Source organism: Macrobrachium nipponense, chromosome 44, assembly GCF_015104395.2.
Source record: "Macrobrachium nipponense isolate FS-2020 chromosome 44, ASM1510439v2, whole genome shotgun sequence".
Classification (NCBI taxonomy): Eukaryota; Metazoa; Arthropoda; class Malacostraca; order Decapoda; family Palaemonidae; genus Macrobrachium; species Macrobrachium nipponense.
Window position 1 is genome coordinate 42,623,845 of NC_087221.1, and position 20,318 is coordinate 42,644,162.

The window sequence follows — 20,318 nt, forward strand, 5'->3', positions numbered from 1 at the left end:
ACGAAGAGATACGCTTGCCTTCTCTCTTAGTACTCGGGGGGCCCAGAGGTCTGACCATTGATCCTGCGGTGCACACCCCGATCAATCGGACAGAGGCTTGGATCCCTCCCTCGCTCTTACGACCAGGGAGGCATTCCAGGGATGGACGAACACCAGTCTGTTCATCAAAAGACTCAGATTCCTCCCACCAAGAAGTGAGTCTTCCTATTGTTAAAGGACCGATGGTTTGTATTAACGGTATCGGAACAAATGACAATTTGTCGAAATTGCATTTTTCCTAACTATACAAACCTGAGGTCCTTTAACATAAAGTCCCTCCTCATGCCACCCCTCACTCTGCGTATTTTGCATGGGCCAAAAAGCAAAAGTGATTTGTTTACCTCCCAGTCGCGCGGCGCGCGACGATCGGACAAGCAGTTAACTACCGTTCTCCCCTTGTTCGAGCTTACGACCGTTCCAGCTGCCGCTAGCTACTTCCTATTGTTAAAGGACCTCAGGTTTGTATAGTTAGGAAAAATGCAATTTTCGACAAATTGTCATATTTGTCCAAAATTGCATTTTTCCTAACTATACAAACCTGAGGTCCTTTTACAATAGGAAGGTACTAGCGGCAGCTGGATAGGTCGTAAGCTTTCGAACAAGGGTTCGGTAGTTAACTGCTTGTCCGACAGGCGCGCGCGCGCGACTGGGAGGTAAACAAATCACTTTGCTTTGGCCCAAGCAAAAACTGCAGAGTGAGGGGTGGCATGAGGTGGGGCTATGTGTAAAAGGACCTCAGGTTTGTATAGTTAGGAAAAATGCAATTTTGGACAAATTGTCATTTGTTCCGACACGGCATACAAACCTTCGGTCCTTTTACAATAGGAAGACTCACTTCTTGGTGGGTGGAATCTGAGTCTTTTGTGAACAGACTGGTGTTCGCCCAACCTTGGAAGCCTCCCTGGTCGTAAGAGCGAGGGAGGGATCCAAGCCTCTGTCCGATTGATCGGGGTGTGCACCGCAGGATCAATGGTCAGACCTCTGGACCGAGTACTAAGAGAGAGGCATGCGTATCTCTTCGTACCAGCAATGTAAGAACTTGTTCCTGTACAGGAGCAAATATAAAGTCATGGGTTTGACTCTTGTAGGCATCCACTTCCCCCCCTTGTAGAAGGAAGTGGTGGATATTCTGCTCCTATCCCTAGTGAAAGGGATAGGATGGGGCTCTGTCATATAGCTCACCTGCATCTCGTCCTCATCCAGCGTAGTGACGACCATGGCCCGCTGCCCATAGGTAGAGGGGAAGGAAAAAGATGGGAGAGAGAGCCAGTCACTCACTCATCACACATCCATCCACACAGTCACACCAGGACTCGATGCTGTTCAGCCTGCGAGGGTCTGGGTTAGCTACACAACTTGTTGAGCAGCCACCACGGGTCCCAAGGAAAATGTATCCAAGGACCTGTGGGCAATATCCCGAAGGTAGAAGGACGTAAAGGTAGTCTGGTTAGACCAGACCCCTGCCTTCAGGACCTGCGCCCACGGAGAAGTTTCTTACGGAACGCCAACGACGGGGCAATACTTCTGACTTCGTGAGCTCTCGGACGGGACGTACGGATGTCGTCACTACCATCAGCCTCATCGCCCTCCTGATGACCTCACGCAGCCAGAAAGAAAGAGTGTTCTTGGATACTTTCTTTCTTGGTAACCCCGGTGCTAACGAAGAGGCGTCGACACTCAGGCCTGAGGTGTCGAGTTCTCTTCAGATAGCGCCGTAGCGCCCTCACAGGACAAAGCAGCATCTCATCCGCATCATTATCGGTGAAGTCCAATAGGGAGGGAATCGTGAATGACTCGAACCTATCGTCAGGGACCGACGGTTTCTGAGTCTTCGCAACGAAGTTCGGGACGAAATCGAGCGTCACAGATCCCCATCCCCTGGAGTGTCGTACATCATAGGAAAAGACCATGAAGTTCCCCTACTCTCTTCGCCGATGCCAGGGCCCAGCAAGAAGAGGGTCTTTGAGGGTCAGATCCCTGTCTGACGACTCTCGGAGTGGCTCGAACGGTGTTCGAGTCAGACTCCTAAGGACGAGAGTCACGTCCCACGCAGGGGGCCTGAGTTCCCTGGGTGGGCAAGACCTTTCGAAGCTCCTCATAAGCAAGGAGATCTCGAACGAGTTCGAGATGTCCAACCCCCTCAGTTTCAGGACGAGCGCCAATGCGGCTCTGTATCCTTTAACTGTGGGGACTGAGAGGAGCTTCTCTCGGCGAAGAAAAACGAGGAAATCCGCTACCTGCTGAAGAGTGGTTCTGAGAGGAGATATACCCCGTCTACGACACCAACCACAGAAGACGGCCCACTTCCCCTGGTACACAGCTGCAGAGGACTGACGGACGTTTCCAGCCATCTCTGTTGCTGCGCTACGAGAAAAGCCTCTCGTTCGCAAGAGATGGTGGATAACAGCCAGCCGTGAAGACGTAGGGACTGGACTGCTCGGTGGTACCGCTCGACGTGTGGCTGGGCGAGAAGGTTGTGCCAAGGGGGAATCTCTCTCGGTTCTCCTGCGAGAAGAGCTAGCAGGTCCGGATACCAAATGGCCTGTGGCCACTTGGGAGCCACCAGGATCATCCTGAGATTCGGGGTGACCAGTGCTCGACTGATCACCTTGCGAATCAGGCTGAACGGGGGAAAGGCATAGGCGAAGAGGTTGTCCCACGGGTGTTGAAGAGCGTCCTCTGCAGCTGCCCATGGGTCCGGCACGGCCGAGAAGAACACCTGGAGCTTCCTGTTGTGCCGGGTGGCGAACAGATCGACGACTGGTCGCCCCCACAGGTCGAAGAGCCTTTCCGCCACGTCCTGGTGTAGAGACCATTCGGTCCCTATCACCTGATCCCGACGGCTGAGCGTGTCTGCTACTACATTCCTCTTCCCTGGAATGTAGCGTGCCGACAGCTCTATTGAGTGTGCCTGAGCCCACTCGTGCACCTGCCGAGTCAACTGGTACAACGGAAGAGACACTAGGCCCCCCTGTTTGTTGACGTAAGCCACCACCGTGGTGTTGTCGCACATCACACCACTGAGTGTCCCCATCAAGCGGTCCTGAAAACTCTTGGAGAGCGAGAAACAAAGCTGCCTTGAGTTCCAGTACATTGATGTGAAGGTGCTTGTCGTTCTCGTCCCACACTCCTGAAGTCAGCAACTCCTCCAGGTGTGCGCCCCATCCCTCGGTCGATGCGTCTGAGAACAGCTGCATGTCCGGGGGTGAGTGCGCAGAGCACTCCTCTTAAGAGGTTCCTGTCGTCCAGCCACCAGGCTAGGTCCTGCCTCACCTCCTGTGTCAGTGACACTGGAAAGCTTGGTGGATCCGTCGCCTGCGACCAACTCTCCTTTAGTCTCCACTGAAGAGACCGCAGGTGAAGACGCCCGTGAGGGACTAACTTCTCGAGTGACGACAGGTGTCCGATCACGACTTGCCATCGCTGAGCTACCTGTTCCTGCCGAGACAGGAACTGGTTGGCTGCCTCCCTGAATCTGCTGATCCGCGAGTCGGCGGGGAAGACTCGCCCTGCTACCGTGTCGATCAGCATACCCAGGTACTTCATCCTCTGCTTGGGCTCGAGATCGGACTTCTCGAAGTTCACCACGATCCCCAGGTCGCGACAGAACTCGAGCAGTCGATCACCCTGTTTCCTGTAGCAACTGCGAGCGGGAGCTCGCCAGGACTAACCAATCGTCGAGATACCTCATCAGACGTATCCCGTGCGAATGGGCCCAAGCAGACACCAGAGTGAACACTCGCGTGAACACCTGTGGGGCGGTTGAGAGACCGAAGCAAAGTGCCCTGAACTGGTACACCGTCCCGTCGAGGATGAAGGCGGAGGTACTTTCTGGAGGACTGATGAATGGGTATTTGGAAATACGCATCCTTCAAGTCCACTGAAAGCATGAAATCGTTCTCCCTGATGGAGTCGAGCACTGAGCGTGCCGTCTCCATCGTGAACCGGGTCTGGCGAAACAAACCGGTTTCAGGGGAGAGAGATCTATACACCGGGCGCCAGCCTCCCGTAGACTTTTCCACCAGGAAGAGTCGACTGTAAAAGCCCGGTGACTGATCCGTGACGATCTCTACAGCTCTCTTGCTCAGCATGGTCTCGATCTCCTGTCTCAGTGCTACGTCCTTCGATGACCCTGGAACGTACGACTGCTGTTGGACCGGGTTGGAGGTGAGGGGTGGCCGAGATTCGAAGGGTAATAGATATCCCTCCCGAAGGACAATCTACAATCCAAGGTCTCGGCGCCGTAGCGCTGCCAAGTTGCCCAATGGCTGGGCCAGGCACCCCCCACCCCCCCCTTCCGGCAGCAGGTGAGGGGGAACGCCGTCCCTAGCGTTTCCCCCCTTTCTTCGACTTCTTCCCAGATCCTCCACGGGATGAGGAGGGCTGGGAGGAGGGCTGGTTACGGCTCCCCTTGCTAGAAGTCGAAGAAGACAGAGTTCATTCCTCGGGGCTTAGACGCAGCAACCGTCTTAGCACCGAGGGAAGCGCTAGCCGAGCTCTTAGACTTGGCCGCAGTCCGAGGCTGCCCAGAAGCCTTCGAGACTGCCTGGTGAACCAGACGGTCACTGTCATCAGTGCGCCGTCTGTCCACCGCAGCGTCCACCATCTCTCCTGGGAAGAGAGACGTGGAACTCCGTAGAGGTCCGTTTCGAAGGCCCAACGCCGCTCACCGCCCGGCCCCGCCCTGGAAACCCGAGTAAGGACAGCGTCCCTTCGTCGGAGCACCAGGTTGGCCCACAGGTTCACCGTCTGGTGGGCAAGGAAGGAGATGGCTCTTCCCCCAGACTGGCAAAGTCTCCTGAAGGCCGAGTCCTCTTCGGGAGAAATTCCCCCGGAGTTGGCTGCGACCTTAGATACTGTGAGGGACCACAGATCTAGCCAGGAGACGGCCTGGAAAGCTGCCATGGCGGTAGATTCCAGGCCTAGTGCCTCTTGCTGCGAGAACCACAGGTTCTCGGACAGGAGCTGTTGCAGAGACACACCCGGAGTCAGCCTAGCTAACTCCGGGTTGACCTGTTTGGGCGGTATCGGGTCTTCAGATGGCACGTAAAACCGCCGCTGTCGTAGCAGAGGAGGTGGAAGCAGCTTGTTCGACCTGCCAGACTTGAGCGAACCGTCTTGCCCGGAGACAAGCGATTCAACCTGGTCCAGCACTGAGTCCGCAAGCTCTGAACGCGGCAAACCCACCGTCGGTCTGGGTTCCCTCTTCGGGCCCCAGAACGACTCGAGCCGGGACGTGGGCTCGGATGGTGGGAGCGGCGATCCTTCCCCGAGGTCGTTGTGCTGACGAATCAGCGCAATAACCTCGGCAAAGTTCCTCTGGATCTCGGGCGTGATTGCATCCTGTGGAGTCGGACCGTCCAGTCCCTCAAACAGGAGCATCTCCCGAGACCCTCCTCCCTCAAGGAGAGGAGCAGCGACAGCCCCCTCTCGGTCTCCTCCAACCACCTGTGCGTACGACCTGGCTGGTCCGAGAACCGAGCCTGGTACGTACGACGACGTGGCGGGATCCTGAGGGGCGCCACCCCTCACGATCACTCCTCAATACCTCGCCCCTCCCGGTGTAACCCGAGGAGGTTGAAGGTATGGGAGAGGCAGACCTGACGCTCCCTCCTCGCTCGCTGGCAGAACCAGCGGGCTTGGAGGACTGCAGGCGATCGCCAACCCGCGGTGGTGATCGAGCTGCAGACCTAGTCGAGCCGTCTCGCTGTGGAGAACGGCTGGACCGAGAACAGCGGCCCCGGTCTCGTGTGTCAGAGGAGCTGGTGCTGGTCGCCGTACCCGATCGCTCTCTGCGAGAGCGGCGGTCAGGCGACCGGCGAGCTCCACTGTCACTGTGAGATCGGTGCGTATCCTCACGGTGCGTCAGTTCGCTGGTACCAGCCGTGGCTGGTGCCGGCGAACGGGGGGACCTCTTCCCAGCCTCAGCCCGTGGCCGGTCATGGACCGTCACGTCCGCCCGGGTAGCCAGCTTCTCGCCGTGAGAGCGAGAGCTGGTCTGGTGAGAGTCGCGTGAGCGGCTGTCACCAGTCCTCCGCTCCGTGCCGTGAACCTGACGCTGAGCGGACTCAGAGGTCTGGTTCCTGGCTGCACGGCCACTGTTAGGCGACCGTACACTCGGTACCTCTCGCGAACGAGCGGCCGAGCCGGATCCTGCTGCTGTGGCCGAACCACTGACAGCAGGCGAGGAAGTGCCGGTGTTAGCCGGCACCCCTCTGGTCCCCGTAGTCTTCTTCCTTGCGGGAGAAGAGACGGGTCCTGCTCCCGAAGGAGCAGGGCGACCAGCGGAAGAACCCCCCGTCTCACCGGAGCGAGACGGGCCCTTAGAAGTTCCCGAAGGAGACTTCTTAGGGGGGGGGGAGGCAACCTTCTTCTTCTTAGGCGGTGGGGCCTTAGAAGAAGAAGGGGAAGAGGCGGCAGACGACGACGACGACGAAGAAGACGATGAAGACGACGACGACACCTTCCTCCTCTTCTTCTTCTTCTTCGTCAACCTCCTCAGGACCGACGTCAGATCTGTCATCCAGGACGGAGCCGGGGCTAATAGAAAAACGAAAGCTGTTGCCGAAGCAACAGGGCCGGACGTACCATGTCCCGAACAGACCAGCATCGGGAGCAGCGGCGCCAGGAACAGGAACAACATCAGCAGGTGCGAGCATCACAGGAACGGCAGTCGAGACGGCAGGAGCAGGAACAGGAACAGCAGCGGTGGTCACGGCAGGTACGGCAGGCTGTGTGGGCGGTCCAGATGGTCGAACCAGCGGCACAGACGTCCTCGGTACCGGTGGGTAGGGGTCCAGGGGACGAGCTCTTCTGGGCACGTGAAGCCCGGTCGCAGGCAGCACGGCAAACCCAGGGTGGCGGCACTTCACACTCCCCTGAGTTACGGCGACTGGCCCCTGCACCGAGTGTGGGTGTCACAGAGACGCGTGCTGGGTGTACACCAGGTGAGGAGGTGACGCGTAGCCGGGCGTTGTAAGGGTCGTGGTGGTGGTTGTGACCGTTGCATGAGTGACCGCCACGGAGCCAGCGAGATGATAGAGCAGCCCCTGGACACTCGGCACGCCCTGCAGCCCCAACGATGCCCACACCTGTCCGAGGTCATCCTTCACGGCAACCGCACCTGAGGAGGCAAAAGTCGGGTGATTAGAAGGATCCTCTACCCGCTCGCACAGCGAAGACGAGCGGATAGAGGACCCAGAGTACAACTCTACGTCAGGGTATCTAGCGCCCTCCTCCACACTCGACACGTCAGGAGAGGAGAAGGACCTAGACACCCCCCCGAAGGGGAAGGCGCGAGAGAAGAATGAAGCGAGCGGCAGGGGAAAGAAGACGAAGTGTCCGTCACCAAAGGAGTCGCGGGAGAGCTTCCCGACGACTCCTTTGCAGGCCTTCGCTTCTTCCTGCCCTCATACAAAGTCCACTGCGCCTCCGACCAATTATTACATACATCACAGGGCTCGGCCCGGGTGCATTCGCGCCCCCGACACCGAGCACACAAAATATGAGGGTCAATCTCCGGGAACGATCTGAATTTCCCACATTTTAAACTACGCCTTACGATACCCGGGCAAAGTCTCCTTGGGGTAGCGAGGCGAGGAGATTCCATCATAATTCAATTGAAGGCAGTAATTATTATGCAAAGAGAGAATGATTGTACTTACAATACTCTTTCATACACAATTACAACCAATACTCAGAAAGCAAACGACGAGCAGCGGGCAGAGAGCGTCGAACAACACGTCCATCCACTGTGAGGCCGAAAGCAAAAGTGATTTGTTTACCTCCCAGTCGCGCGCGCGCGCCTGTCAAGACAAGGCATTAACTACCGAACCCCTTGTTCGAAAGCTTACGACCTATCCAGCTGCCGCTAGTACCTTCCTATTGTAAAAGGACCGAAGGTTTGTATGCCGTGTCGGAACAAATAGAAATTTAAAGCTGAGGGGATTAATTAAAGTTTTGAGTATTCAAAATATGTTTATTGACTGAAATCTGCTTACAAATCATTGCAAACTGACCAAAATTTGAGTAAATGACAATGAATCTGATACAACCTCAAGTTCAAGACTCCCTTGAGCATGGAAGATGAGTTTATATGCAACATCTTGTTTTCAAAAAGGAGACCAAATCAATATATATATATATATACACATCAACAAAACTCTCTTTGGTTGTCGTATAGCTCACACACTTTCAGCTGTTCCTGCAGTCACAGATGTGTTTTCAGGCAGTGATATCAAAGATTAATTAAAGAGTCCCTTTGTTTTAAGATTCTAAATTAAAATCATTACATACAAATGCATGTTGTCCTGTGAACGTCTAGATATTTTAACGAATAATAATAATCTACGCAGAAAGTCTTTTGTTAGTTGTAAGTTGTCTGCATAATAGAATAAACTAGGAGAGGATGACAAAAACATAGTATTCCTGATATAATACATTCATATGGAAAAATTGTTAAGAAATTTTTGTTGAGTGAAATGATGAGCATACAAAAATTCTCAGCACTGACTTTTTACTTTGTTCTCAGATCTTGTTAGTGTAGTTCAGGCTAGACTATAATTTCTTAATTATTGTTAAACTAAACAAGCAGGTTTTTAACTGCATTCATTAGCAAACTAGTCTTAGTAAGTTTGGTTTAAGCCAAACATTCATTTGCTTATGAATATAAGAAGTAATTAGATAAACTATGATTATTTCATGAAACAAAAATATATAAAAAAAAATACTTCATGTAAGGATTACATCTGTCAAAGATTCTATCTACGCCATGCAAAACCATATACAGTACTGTGAATACAAAGAAAAAATGCAAGATACCAATATGCATCAGTAACTGTAATCCCAAATTTATTATGTTATAGAAAGTCAGTTTATAATGTGTTGTACAGTAGTTGTTAAATCCACTGTAAAATTGCTGTCATAGTAATATCTGAATAGTTGTAACAGAATATGTAGTGGATTCATCGGTACAGTGTGTAAAATTTGTTTTATGTATATATTTTATAATCAATTAGGTACTAAAAATAAGCACGATGATTTGTCAGTTTGATTTTGTAATCCGAGAATAAGTATAGCTCTTATATTCACAAACTTAAAACGTCACTAATGTCTGAATTGCCTCTGCATTGTGCTATTTCTATTTTCTGATAGGTCAATTTTCTCTAATGGCAGATTCAAGACTGATGCAGAGATACTGGAAGGGAAACGTCCAGACTAGAAAGCAAAAGTAAAGTAAGTCAAATTATTTTTCATACCTTTTCCCATTTTTGTAATGAGCATAGTCATCCCTTTTTCTTCATATACGTTAACCATCATAGAAGAAGATATTTGTGGCAATTTTTTTTTCTATGTTTTAGTTCCGACTGTAGTTGACACAGAGTAATATATACGAGTAGTATGTAAAGTAAAACTAGAGGCTATACATTTTAAATACTCACAAGGGATATTTTTGTACCCCTCACTGCATATGATATACACTACTGTACAAAACAATTAATTTACAATACAGTTTTATCATTATGGGGTTGTTTAATCATACCAGTTGAAATCTGTATTTATCACAGCAACTTAATCAATGTTAAGGTGGTTAGTTGTATGGTTTGTTGCTTTGCTGCCTTAACAATTGTTAAAGGCATACACAAAAAGTGGTTATTTTTATTGAAGTCTTTCTTTCATGGTGTTAATCAAAGATACTGAAATGATATGAGGATATGATTTCCCTAAAGTTTGGTTTTCTTTACACAGTAATTTCGATAGAAAATCAGCAATCACAAAGTTCAATGCCAAAGCATTTTTTTGTTCTGCATTGTAAATTAAACTTGGCAAGTTGAAAGGCTTGTTCCTATGAATAGGGGTTTATCATTTGATTAATTATTCCTTGAAAATATAATTTACATGCTTTAAATTTGTTGCAGCCTTTTTTATGTAAAAAAGTGCATAAAAGTTTATATCTCTAGATAGAAAAATGAATCGGAGAAAGGGAAAAATAAGAACATAAATCTTTATACTATGTTAAGAATAAAATGGGTATGTCAAACTATGTTATAATTTTAACCATATGTAACATATATAAACTCATTTCATGCCGGTGCAATCAATTCACAGAAAGGCAACTTCTTATATAAACTCATTGTATGCCAATGCAATCAAGTCACAGAAAAGCAATTTGTTTGGGACTCAGTAATTTAACTCTGATGTTCACATACTCATGTGGATTACTGATAAGACCAACTGAAAGTGAGACAGTACGTTCCTCAGATTAACTTAGCGGAAGTGCCTATACAGCCAGCCCTCTCAAAACACCCAGGGACGGTATTGAAAACTACGAGAACAACAACAACAAAGTATCCAAGATCATTCAATAAATATGCTGTTTCTTAATAAGAGCGAATGAAATGAAAACTTACAAAACTGATATATAACAAATGTAAATATATTCCAGATGCATAATAAATAACTATTCTTATTTACAAATAATATACAATATTTCATAGACCATTCATGGATATGACCTATATTTACAAATCAGTCTGTTATATCAACAAGTGTAGTGAATGACTACAGTTTTTAAACAAAACAGTAACATCGAGCAGATGATGTTTATTTAATCCAATTTTGTGTGTTGAATGCGTTACATTTCAGTATACCTAGAACAACTAAGAATGGAAACAAAACAACACAATACGTAAATTAGTTTCACCACAAATTATGCTGGTTGAGTTGCCACAAATTAAGCACATCAATGAAATATCTGCTGGTTCAAATGACCCCTCTTAGCAATAGAAAATGTACAATATTACCACATCTCAAATGACTAACAAAATCTGGTGCTGCTGATAAAAAAAAAAAAAAAAAAACCAAAAAAAAAAAAAAAAAAACTTCATTATGACTTGGTGTAGTTAAATTAAATTGAAACTATTTATATAATGTTTATGGCCACTGGTTGATTTTATGAATATCTTGAGGCTAAAAGACTGCTGATAATATCTTAGTTTGGCACCCCTTCCTAATCGTCTGCACACTGGTAAATAGAAAAAGGGTCACTTTTGTGCCTGATTTTTATATGTGAGTCACATTGGGATATTCAAGACTTACAAGTTGGTAATGAATATTATCAGACAGTTTCTGGAATTTAATGAGGACGTAAGTTGTCTTGAGCCACTCAAAATTTCCTGTTCTCAAAATAAGTAGCAGTGCAGTTTTTCAGCCAACCTTTCTTGAATCGTATATGATCCATATTTTTGGAAATATATTTTCCAGCTCTGGTAAAGTGCAAGAATGTTTAATGATTAAAATATTTTCCAAAACTTTCTATAAAGGTAGTCATGTCACATTAAAGCAAATATTTTCTCTCATATAAGACGCTAACATATACATGGCACTCCTACCATACTGAAAGAATCAAGTAAGTGCTTTGTGGATAGAAATATAGGAATATACTCTCAAGTATAACAAAAATAACATGACAGGCTCTAACAAATCCATATACTGCTGGTATTTACCCTACAGTGACACTTGAATGACAAAAGTTTCAATTTGGAATAGATAATCATTCATTATTTAAGACAAAAAATAACAAGAAAGATCCTAAAACTAATGGAAAAAGTAAGAAATCACAATGGAAAATTACAAACCTATAAATTACCAACCGATAACAACTTAAGAATACGTACAATGTTATAAAACCGACTAGTAGTCTGCATTTAGCAGTGGATGAAGTGTGTGTATGGTTGATTCGTTTTGCGTATGGTTGATTCGTTTTGCGTTTAATAAATTTTTTTATGATATCCATTAAAATCCAATCTTGTAATTATAATTTCTTGTCACACTGCAGTGCATTATTAAATATAAAACATGTATTTTTGCATACGGTGCAAATAATTACTGTACAAGATTGTTCCACTCCAAACATTTCAACAAACAACATTGTTTTACTAAATAAACTGTATGAAATAAGCAAAACTGACATAAAATCTTAACAGTAAGTATTCATGATAAATGAGTGTATCACTGTACTGTAAATTTTCTCTAAATTTGCATAAGAAGAGATGATATCAGTAGAATGGAAAATACTAATCACCGTGAAGATGAACTAGTCTTTGGAGCTTTTCCTCAGATACTCCCAGTAAATGTGATTTATCAAAAACTGTCAAATCTTAAGGATATTCACAGTGTTTTTCAAAGCCCCCAACCAAGGGAGTCCAACGTCAGGTACCCACAAATCCTAGTCTTCAGATTATATCACACTTCACTGTTTAATTATACCACAGACACAACACAGTTCTTCATCTCACTAATATTTCTTCATCTCACTAATATGACTGGAAGAAACAAAATGTTCTGTGTACCCAGAGGCACTAATCACAGACTTGCTCAAAATCCTGATTGCTACTTCTGCAAAAGCTGGTCGATCTGGAAAGGCAGAAAATTGTGAATTGGTTCCATTAAAACTGTATAAACAAATATCAAGACATAATCAGTCAACATAAAGCAAATATGAAGACACAAATCACACTCAACTTAAAGCAAATAGTAAGACACAAATCACAGTCAACTTGAAGCAATCTGTAAACAAACACTAACCTGAGCTTTGTACATCTCTTTGACGTCGGCCAGATCAAGTCGCAGCTCTTCCACTTCCTCCACTTTCTCTCCATGCATCTGTAAAGTTTGGAAGGAAATTATCAAAATGACAGATAGTACGTACTGTATTTGAAAAATCACTGAAATACAGATACTGTATTACTCTTCTTATTACAACAGTTTCTTTACCACCTCTAGGATGCTAAGGAGTGCAGTAGAACGTGGCAAAATTAATACAAATATCAGTTTTTGTACTGTATTATGTATTCAAATAAAAAGAGGAAATAGTTCATAGAATAAAAAAAAACGTAAGTATCCCAACTGTAAAATCAAAGTAAGAATCTACTAATAATCAAAAGCAACACACTTTAGAATGAGTTGTATGAATTGACGATGAATTAGCACACAAAAGAGATACAGGCTTCTATAGAAGCAACTTTAAAAATGAGGCACTGTGGTACAAAAGTGACCAATAGAATCTTAATACATTTTACAAAAAAATGTATATCACAGAACTGGGTAAATCTACCTGCAATAAGGCATTATATTTTTGTTCCATATCCTTGTACTGCTGCTGAAGAGCCTGAAAGTCTTGCAGTTGATTCTGCAGCGCATCTAATTGTGTAGTCACGGACACTAATTCCTGAGCTAAGCTCTCACGCTGCGCTTCGTACCTTGTAATTTCACTCTGCAGGTGATGTACTTCTCCTGCAATGTGGGAAAGTGAAGTGAATAACTTAGGAAGAGGAATTTTGTACTTACAGAATTTTGCATCATTCTTCATTCTTTCCTTATTTCAAAATAAGTTCTTTATGGTCTTATCTGAGGCTACGTAGAAATGACCTGTCAATATTGGCTCAAAAATTTGTATTTCTTTGTTGTTTTGACTCTTGACCCTGAATCCATAAAGTGTTTTAGGGACTGACACTGACAGTTATACACAAGTTTAACTCTCCCATCCTCTGGGATGTTATGATACAAGACTTCTTATTAGTGTTTGGTAGCTTTGGGTAGTAGGACCCACTCATGCATGTAATATACAGATGTTGCTGTTAAACAATCAAGTATCATATAGCTAAAATACACATATATGCCTGTCACATAAGGAAAAATATTTGGGCAATGATTTCAGAGTTAGTATGGCCCCTGTGGGCTTGTTCCATACGAATAGGTTTCATCTACTGAATATTAATCATTAATTATAACAATGGTAGTGGGAAAGTACACATTAACTATAAACTTTAAACCTTCAAGTTAGTACTGTCAACTCACTATTCAAACCTAATTCCACTTACCTTCTCGCTGACGTAGCTGTGATGTGAGAGCATCGACAGCTGCCGTTGTATTACCTCTAACCGAGTCGTACAGTGACGTACCTCGGGACCAGCTTGATTCGAACACTTCATCCTGTAAAATATTCACAGTGGTTTACTATGAACAATAATTAAGCATTACAGCAACTTAGATCCCATTAGTACTTGATCAACTACACATCATTATAAATCTCACCTCTGCAAAAACCTAACACTCAAAGCTTCAAGTGTTTAAGCGTACATCACTAAATTCATCTCTAAAATCATAAGAATACAATAGCCTTCAATCATAGGGACCTAAAAGCAATGTTAAAGCTTACACCACTAAAGTACTGTACTTCTAAAAATTGTAAGAATACAATAACCTTAAATCTTAAAGACCTAAAAGCAATGCTAAAGCTTACATCACTAAAGTTATCAATGAAAATCATAAGAATCCAATAACCTTCAATTTTCTGGACCTAAAAAGCTTATGGCACTAAATTCATTTTTAAAAATCATAAGAATACAATGGCCTTCAATCTTACAGATCTCAAAATAATGTTAACAGAACTTCGGTCATTAAAGTTACTTCTAAAATTCATAAGAATACAATAGCTCAAACTTAGGAACCTAAAGGGAATGTTTAAGCTTAGTCACTAAATTCATTGTTAAAAATCGTGAGAAATACTCACTCCCCACTGAGATCCGGTGAATGACTCGTTGAGGGACCCTGAGACTGAAATTCGCGACAAGGAAGGCGTTGGGGATGAGCGCGGAGTGCTGGCGTGACTCTCGACAGCTCCAGAGGCATACTGGAGCAGCCTCTTCTCTCGTTCTTTAACCTGATCCTGAAGGGAATGGGATTTTTTCTTCTCTGCGGCCAGTGCTGTCTTCTCGATTTCCAGCTGCTGTTCCAAGCTGTCTCTCTCCCTCTTGATTTCACCAATTTCCTCCGCAAATGAAGCTTTCAAAGCCTCTATTTGAGTATTTTCTCTGAAAATGCAAACAAGGAAATAAATACTGTACTAAGAAAGTATTAGGTTAAGATTGTTCCCCTTAAACGACTAAAAACAAATTTGTCATTACAGGAATACCTACATTTAAAGGTCTTCAAACATTAATTCAAATTGCCTTAATATGACAATTTGTCGAAAATTGCATTTTTCCTAACTATACCAAACCGTGAGGTCCTTTCAATCAACATAGGAAGGTAACGACCGCAGGCCAAAGCTGGGACATGCGGCAGGCACGGCGTAAGCTTCGAACAAGGGGAGAACGGTAGTTAACTGCTTGTCCGAGTCGTGCGCGGCGCCGCGCGCCCAGAGAGGTGAAGAATCACTTTTGCTTTAGGCCCCTCAAAAATGCAAAAAGTGCAGGTGGGAGGGGTGGCATGAGGTGGGACTATATGTAAAGGACCTCAGGTTTGTATAGTTAGGAAAAATGCAATTTTCGACAAATTGTCATTTGTTCCGATACGTAATACAAACCCTCGGTCCTTTAACAATAGGAAGACTCACTTCTTGGTGGGAGGAATCTGAGTCTTTTTGGTGAACAGACTGGTGTTCGTCCAACCCTGGAGTGCCTCCCTGGTCGTAAGAGCAAGGGAGGGATCCAAACCTCTGTCCGATTGATCGGGGTGTGCACCGCAGGATCAATGGTCAGACCTCTGGGCCAAGTACTAAGAGAGAGGCAAGCGTATCTCTTCGTACCAGCAAGCAAGAACTTGTTCCTGTTTGCAAGAGACAATCATAAAATGATGGGTTTGTCTCAATTTGGCATCCACTTCCTCCCCCTTGTTGGAGGAAGTGGTGGATATTTACTCCTATCCCTACTGAAATGGATAGGATGGTGCTCTATTGAGTAGCTCACCTGCATCTCGTCCTTACCCAGCAGGGTGACGACCGTGTCCCTCTACCCAAAGGTAGAGGGAAGAAAAAAAAGATGGAAGAGGAGCCAGTCACACTCTCATTCCTCATCCATTCTTACGGTCACACCAGGACTCGATGCTGTTCAGCCTGCGAGGGTCTGGGTTAACTACACAACGTGTTGAGCACCCCACCACGGTTCCCAAGGAAAAAGATCCAAGGAACTGTGGGCAATATCCTGAAGGTAGGAGGAGGTGCATGCGGTCCGGTTGGACCAGGCGCCTGCCTTCATTACCTGCGCCACGGAGAAGTTCTTGCGCAACGCGAGAATGATGAAGAGGCGTCCACACTCATCCTGGGTGTCGAGTTTCTTCAGACAGCTCCGTCGCACCTTCACAGGACAAAGCAGCATAGCCTTCGTATCGGAGGCGGTGACGTCCATTAGGGAGGGTATTGTGAAGGACTCGAACCAATCGTCAGTTACCGAAGGGTTCTGAGTCTTCGCTACGAAGATCGGTACGAAATCGAGCGTCACAAATCCCATCCCTTTGTGCTTGACTTCTCAAGAGAAGTCATGCAGTTACCTAAGACCTAAAAGAAGGGAATAGTCGTATGACCTATCCCTCTTCTCGACTTTGGTTTATGTACAGTACTCATACTGACAAGCTATTAAGACGAAGTAATGATTGCTCTGGAACAACCGAACTAAGTCCACAGCATAGTTCGTAACTGACTCGGACGCTCTGACAGCTGCCGACTGACTGGTTCGGAATCAGTAGAGGCAAATTGTCCAAGCATCCGGGTAAGTCACGTGACCTTCGCCCTTTAAAGAGTTATGCTGAGAGACCAAACAAATAAAATATTTGTTAGTCACCGATGCCGGACGGCGCGGCGATGATTCTCTTAATGCATAAGCTCAAAAGGCGAAAGTCAATTGCCTTCAAAAGACCGAGGTCCCTGATGGCAAGAAAAATCTCATAGACGTTGAATCTCAGCTTAAGGAGAAACAACACTATGTGACGTTGAAGACGAAGGTAGGCAATGAATGCAACCTACGTCTTCCAGCTGAATCGAGAGAAGGAATCTCAAGATTCTAAACCTGTGCTTACAAATGACTGAAAACGCTAACCGCCATTTCATTGCTGTCCGTTGTGCAATGAAAGCGGGTAGTTCTTCAGTAATGAAACACAGGGGAGAGCCGCTTGAAGAACTGCTTCTCATTTGCTGAACGTTTGGAAGTAGAGCTGGCAGGTGTGGGAGTAGGCGATGTCTTTCAATACATCTGCTAATCCGGGGTGAACAATGAACAATTGTACACCTCCGAATACAAGATATTTTGAGGACAAACTCAGATTCCGCAAAAATCATTCGCATTATCGGGATACGATGCAGCAAGAGACTATTACAGAATTCTGTTACCGTGCGGTAAACAGAAAGATGAGAGTCGAATAGATATCTCTGTTTAAAATTCTCGCAATACCGAAGACGATGAATACTAGCGTTTCTCAGCAGTAGATGGTCATTCATGTATGCGAGAATCCCCGTTAATCAGAGACTTAAGTCCGTGATTGTTGGGCAAAGATACGGTTGTTATTCAATCAAAGCAGGTGAGAAAGACATAAACAACCGTCTATCTCAAAGCGGCAGCTGATACTGAAATGCCTCGGGCAATTCAATTTCAATACGCAGTAGCTGTCGCTGACTCGTCATCCTGAGTTGCCAAGTAATCCTTTCCACGAAGGAATGCGTTCGGCTAGAACCACCGAGCATAAAAAGATATGCTCGAGCAATTATATTTAAGCGAAACGATTTCGGTAAATATAAAAGCTAAAATGGTGTTGTTGTGACAACACCATAAGTATATAAAATTGAAACTGGAAACTCCTGGGAGGTTGCAGGCAACCCGGGTTGCAGTTCAATTAGAATACTTTTCGTCTAAGTCGCAATCCGTAGAATAACCAGGATATGCGCCTACCCCTCGGACCATTCAACTGCTTAGCAGAATCATGTCGCGAGGTTAATATACGTAGTATATTTGTAGGATTCTGAACAACGATCTCCATCCTAAATTCTTTCCTTCAAGAAAACAAAATAAGGATTGGAGATCGACCACCTTCGTTCTCATTAAAGAGAGTGAAGGAGAAGTCCTTCCTCGAAGGAAAGCTTCAATGGTGAAACAGAATACTAAGACGATAGTTCCAGCCAAACTGGATATTCCCGTCCGTTCTTCTCTATTCCAGGTTGGTCGCGCCCTACTGTGAGATAGTCTCTTTCTTTAAGCAGCAGTCCTTCTTCCTAATGCTAGAAATTCCAGGAATTCGAGCATAGGCGAGGTTCCCGATTATCGTGTAACATATCGGGGATTCTCGTCTCGCTCACTTTGGACCGTGGTCTCGCCTAAGTGTTTGGAGATCGTAAGAAACTCTAAACACTCTGAATGCGCTAGAAAATTCCGTAGAATTCTAAGCAGTCTGCGAAACCCCCACCGAATTCGTCAAACGATATCGGCTGGTGGTCCTCTCGATTCCCGTAGAAATCGAGAATGGGGCAGGATCCCTCCTCAACGACCGGGGGCTTGCGTCAGGTAGGACCCGAAGGTCCCCCCTGGTAAGCGCAGTCCCCAACGTGGGATCCTACAGAGAAATCTCTGTAGGATCCTTCCCCTTTCCCTCGTAGCCGTAAGGAGAGAGGGAATGGGGGAGGAATTGGATACTCGCTCGCCTTCCCAGTGGAACTAGCAGTTGGAGAAGAGTAGGAGCAGCCATCGCCTTGCGGCGATGGCCTCTCAGAAGTCTGGGAAAACGTATCGTCAGGAGAAAACGTTTTTTCCCGAGGAGGGTTACGAACTCTCACTGTAGGTAAGGGTCTGCCGCCACTGTGAACGTCGTCTGGGTGGGGCTGATCGACACCTGACAGGAGAGAGCCGATACCGTCCTCCGACTCATTCCAGTCCCTCGTCGAGGTCGAAACCTCTCAGGAGGACCGAAGGAGTATTTAAATACGGTGTCCGAAGACACGTAGAAACGCCGCTGTCGCAGTAGAGGAGGTGGAAGTAGCTTGATCGACCGGCCAGAACTGAGAGAGCCTTCTTGTCCGGAGACGAGAGACTCTGGTTCAAGACAGAATCGGTAAGCTCCGATCGCGGCTACCCACCGTCGGTTTTGGGTTCCCTCTCGGCCCCAAAACGACTCGAGCAGAGACATGGGCTCTGCTGGTGGGAGCGGCGATCCTTCCCCCCGGTCGTTGTGCTGACGAATCAGTGCAATAACCTGGGTAAAGTTACTCTGAATCTCGGAAGTTACAGCGTCTTGAGGAGTAGGACCGTCCAGTCCCTCCAACAAGAGCAGCTCCCGAGGACCCTCCTCCTTCAGAAGAAGGACCAGCAACAGATCCCTGACGGTTGCCTCCAATCACTTGCGCGTACGTCCTGGTTGGTCCTAAGACCAACCTGGCACGTGCGCGTCGTGACGGGATCGTGAGCGGCGCATCTCTCACGATCACTCCTATATACCTAGCTCTTCCTGGCGTATGCCGAGGAAGTTGAAGGTATCGGAGAGACAGAACTGACGCTACCCCCTCTTCCCCCTGACGGTCGCCTCCAATCACTTGCGCGTACGTCCTGGTTGGTCCTAAGACCATACGTGGCACGTGCGGCGTCGTGACGGGATCGTGAGCGGCGCACCTCTCACGATCACTCCTAGCTACCTCGCTCTTCCCGGTGTAGCCCGAGGAAGTTGAAGGTAGTGGAGAGACAGACCTGACGCTCGCTCGCTGGCAGGACCAGCGTACGTGGGGGCTGCAGCCGATCACCAACCCGCGGTGGGGATCGATCTGCAGGCCTGGCCGTGCCGCTCAACCTGTGGCGAGCGGCTCGACTGAGCACTCGACCCCGTCCCGTGCGTCAGACGAGCTGCTGCTGGTCACCGTATCCGCCCGGTCCCTGTGGGAGCGGCGGTCAGGTGACCTGCAGAGCTCGCTTTCGACCGTCGAGGACCGGTGACGCGTCCCTCGCGGCACGTCAAACCGCCCTGGTACCAGCCGAGGCTGGTTACCGCTCGGTCGACGCAGGGGACCTGGGGGACCTCTTCCCAGCCTCAACCCTGGCCGGTCAGAGACCGTCACGTCCACCCGAGGTACCGCCGGCTGGTCGCTGCGAGAGCGGCCGCTGGCCTGGCGAGAGTCACCTGAGCGGCTCTCGACAGTCTTCTGCTCCGTGCCTCGGTTCATGACGCTGAGCGAACTCAGGCGTCTTAACTTTGGCTGCACGGTCACCCGCCGAAGGAGATCGTACACTCGGAACTTCTCGCGGACGAGAAACCGAGGCCGGTACCTGGCTTAGCAGCGAGCTGCCAAGACCAGGCGAGGGTGTACCAGCGGTAGCCAGCACACCCTTGGTCCCCGTCTTCTTCTTCTTCTCAGAAGGGGAGACGGGCCCCGTTCCCGAGGAACAGGAGGACCAGCAGAAGAACCCCCCCCGCACCCCCCCGTCACAGCCGGAATGTGACGAGCCCTTCGAAGTTCCCGAAGGAGTCTT

The 20,318-nt window shown here is 47.3% G+C and overlaps 1 protein-coding gene and 1 long non-coding RNA gene across 8 annotated transcripts in view; one reads left to right on the plus strand and one right to left on the minus strand.

Moving 5' to 3' along the window:
* Nucleotides 1-20,318, plus strand: part of LOC135204246 (uncharacterized) — a 73,973-nt gene that overhangs the window by 8,386 nt on the left and 45,269 nt on the right. For all 4 annotated transcript variants that reach the window (XR_010312147.1, XR_010312148.1, XR_010312149.1 and 1 more), the window contains exon 2: nt 9,214-9,273. This is a non-coding gene — a long non-coding RNA (uncharacterized LOC135204246). The remainder of the gene's footprint in view (nt 1-9,213; nt 9,274-20,318) is intronic.
* LOC135204242 (TATA element modulatory factor-like) overlaps nt 9,783-20,318 on the minus strand; it is a 77,979-nt gene continuing 67,443 nt past the window's right edge. For all 4 annotated transcript variants that reach the window (XM_064234355.1, XM_064234354.1, XM_064234356.1 and 1 more), the window contains 5 exons: nt 14,612-14,912; nt 13,920-14,031; nt 13,154-13,332; nt 12,625-12,702; nt 9,783-12,453 (listed from right to left, as the gene is read on the minus strand). In XM_064234355.1, the coding sequence (XP_064090425.1) occupies nt 12,430-12,453; nt 12,625-12,702; nt 13,154-13,332; nt 13,920-14,031; nt 14,612-14,912 (694 nt within the window). In that variant the 3' untranslated portion in view covers nt 9,783-12,429. The remainder of the gene's footprint in view (nt 12,454-12,624; nt 12,703-13,153; nt 13,333-13,919; nt 14,032-14,611; nt 14,913-20,318) is intronic.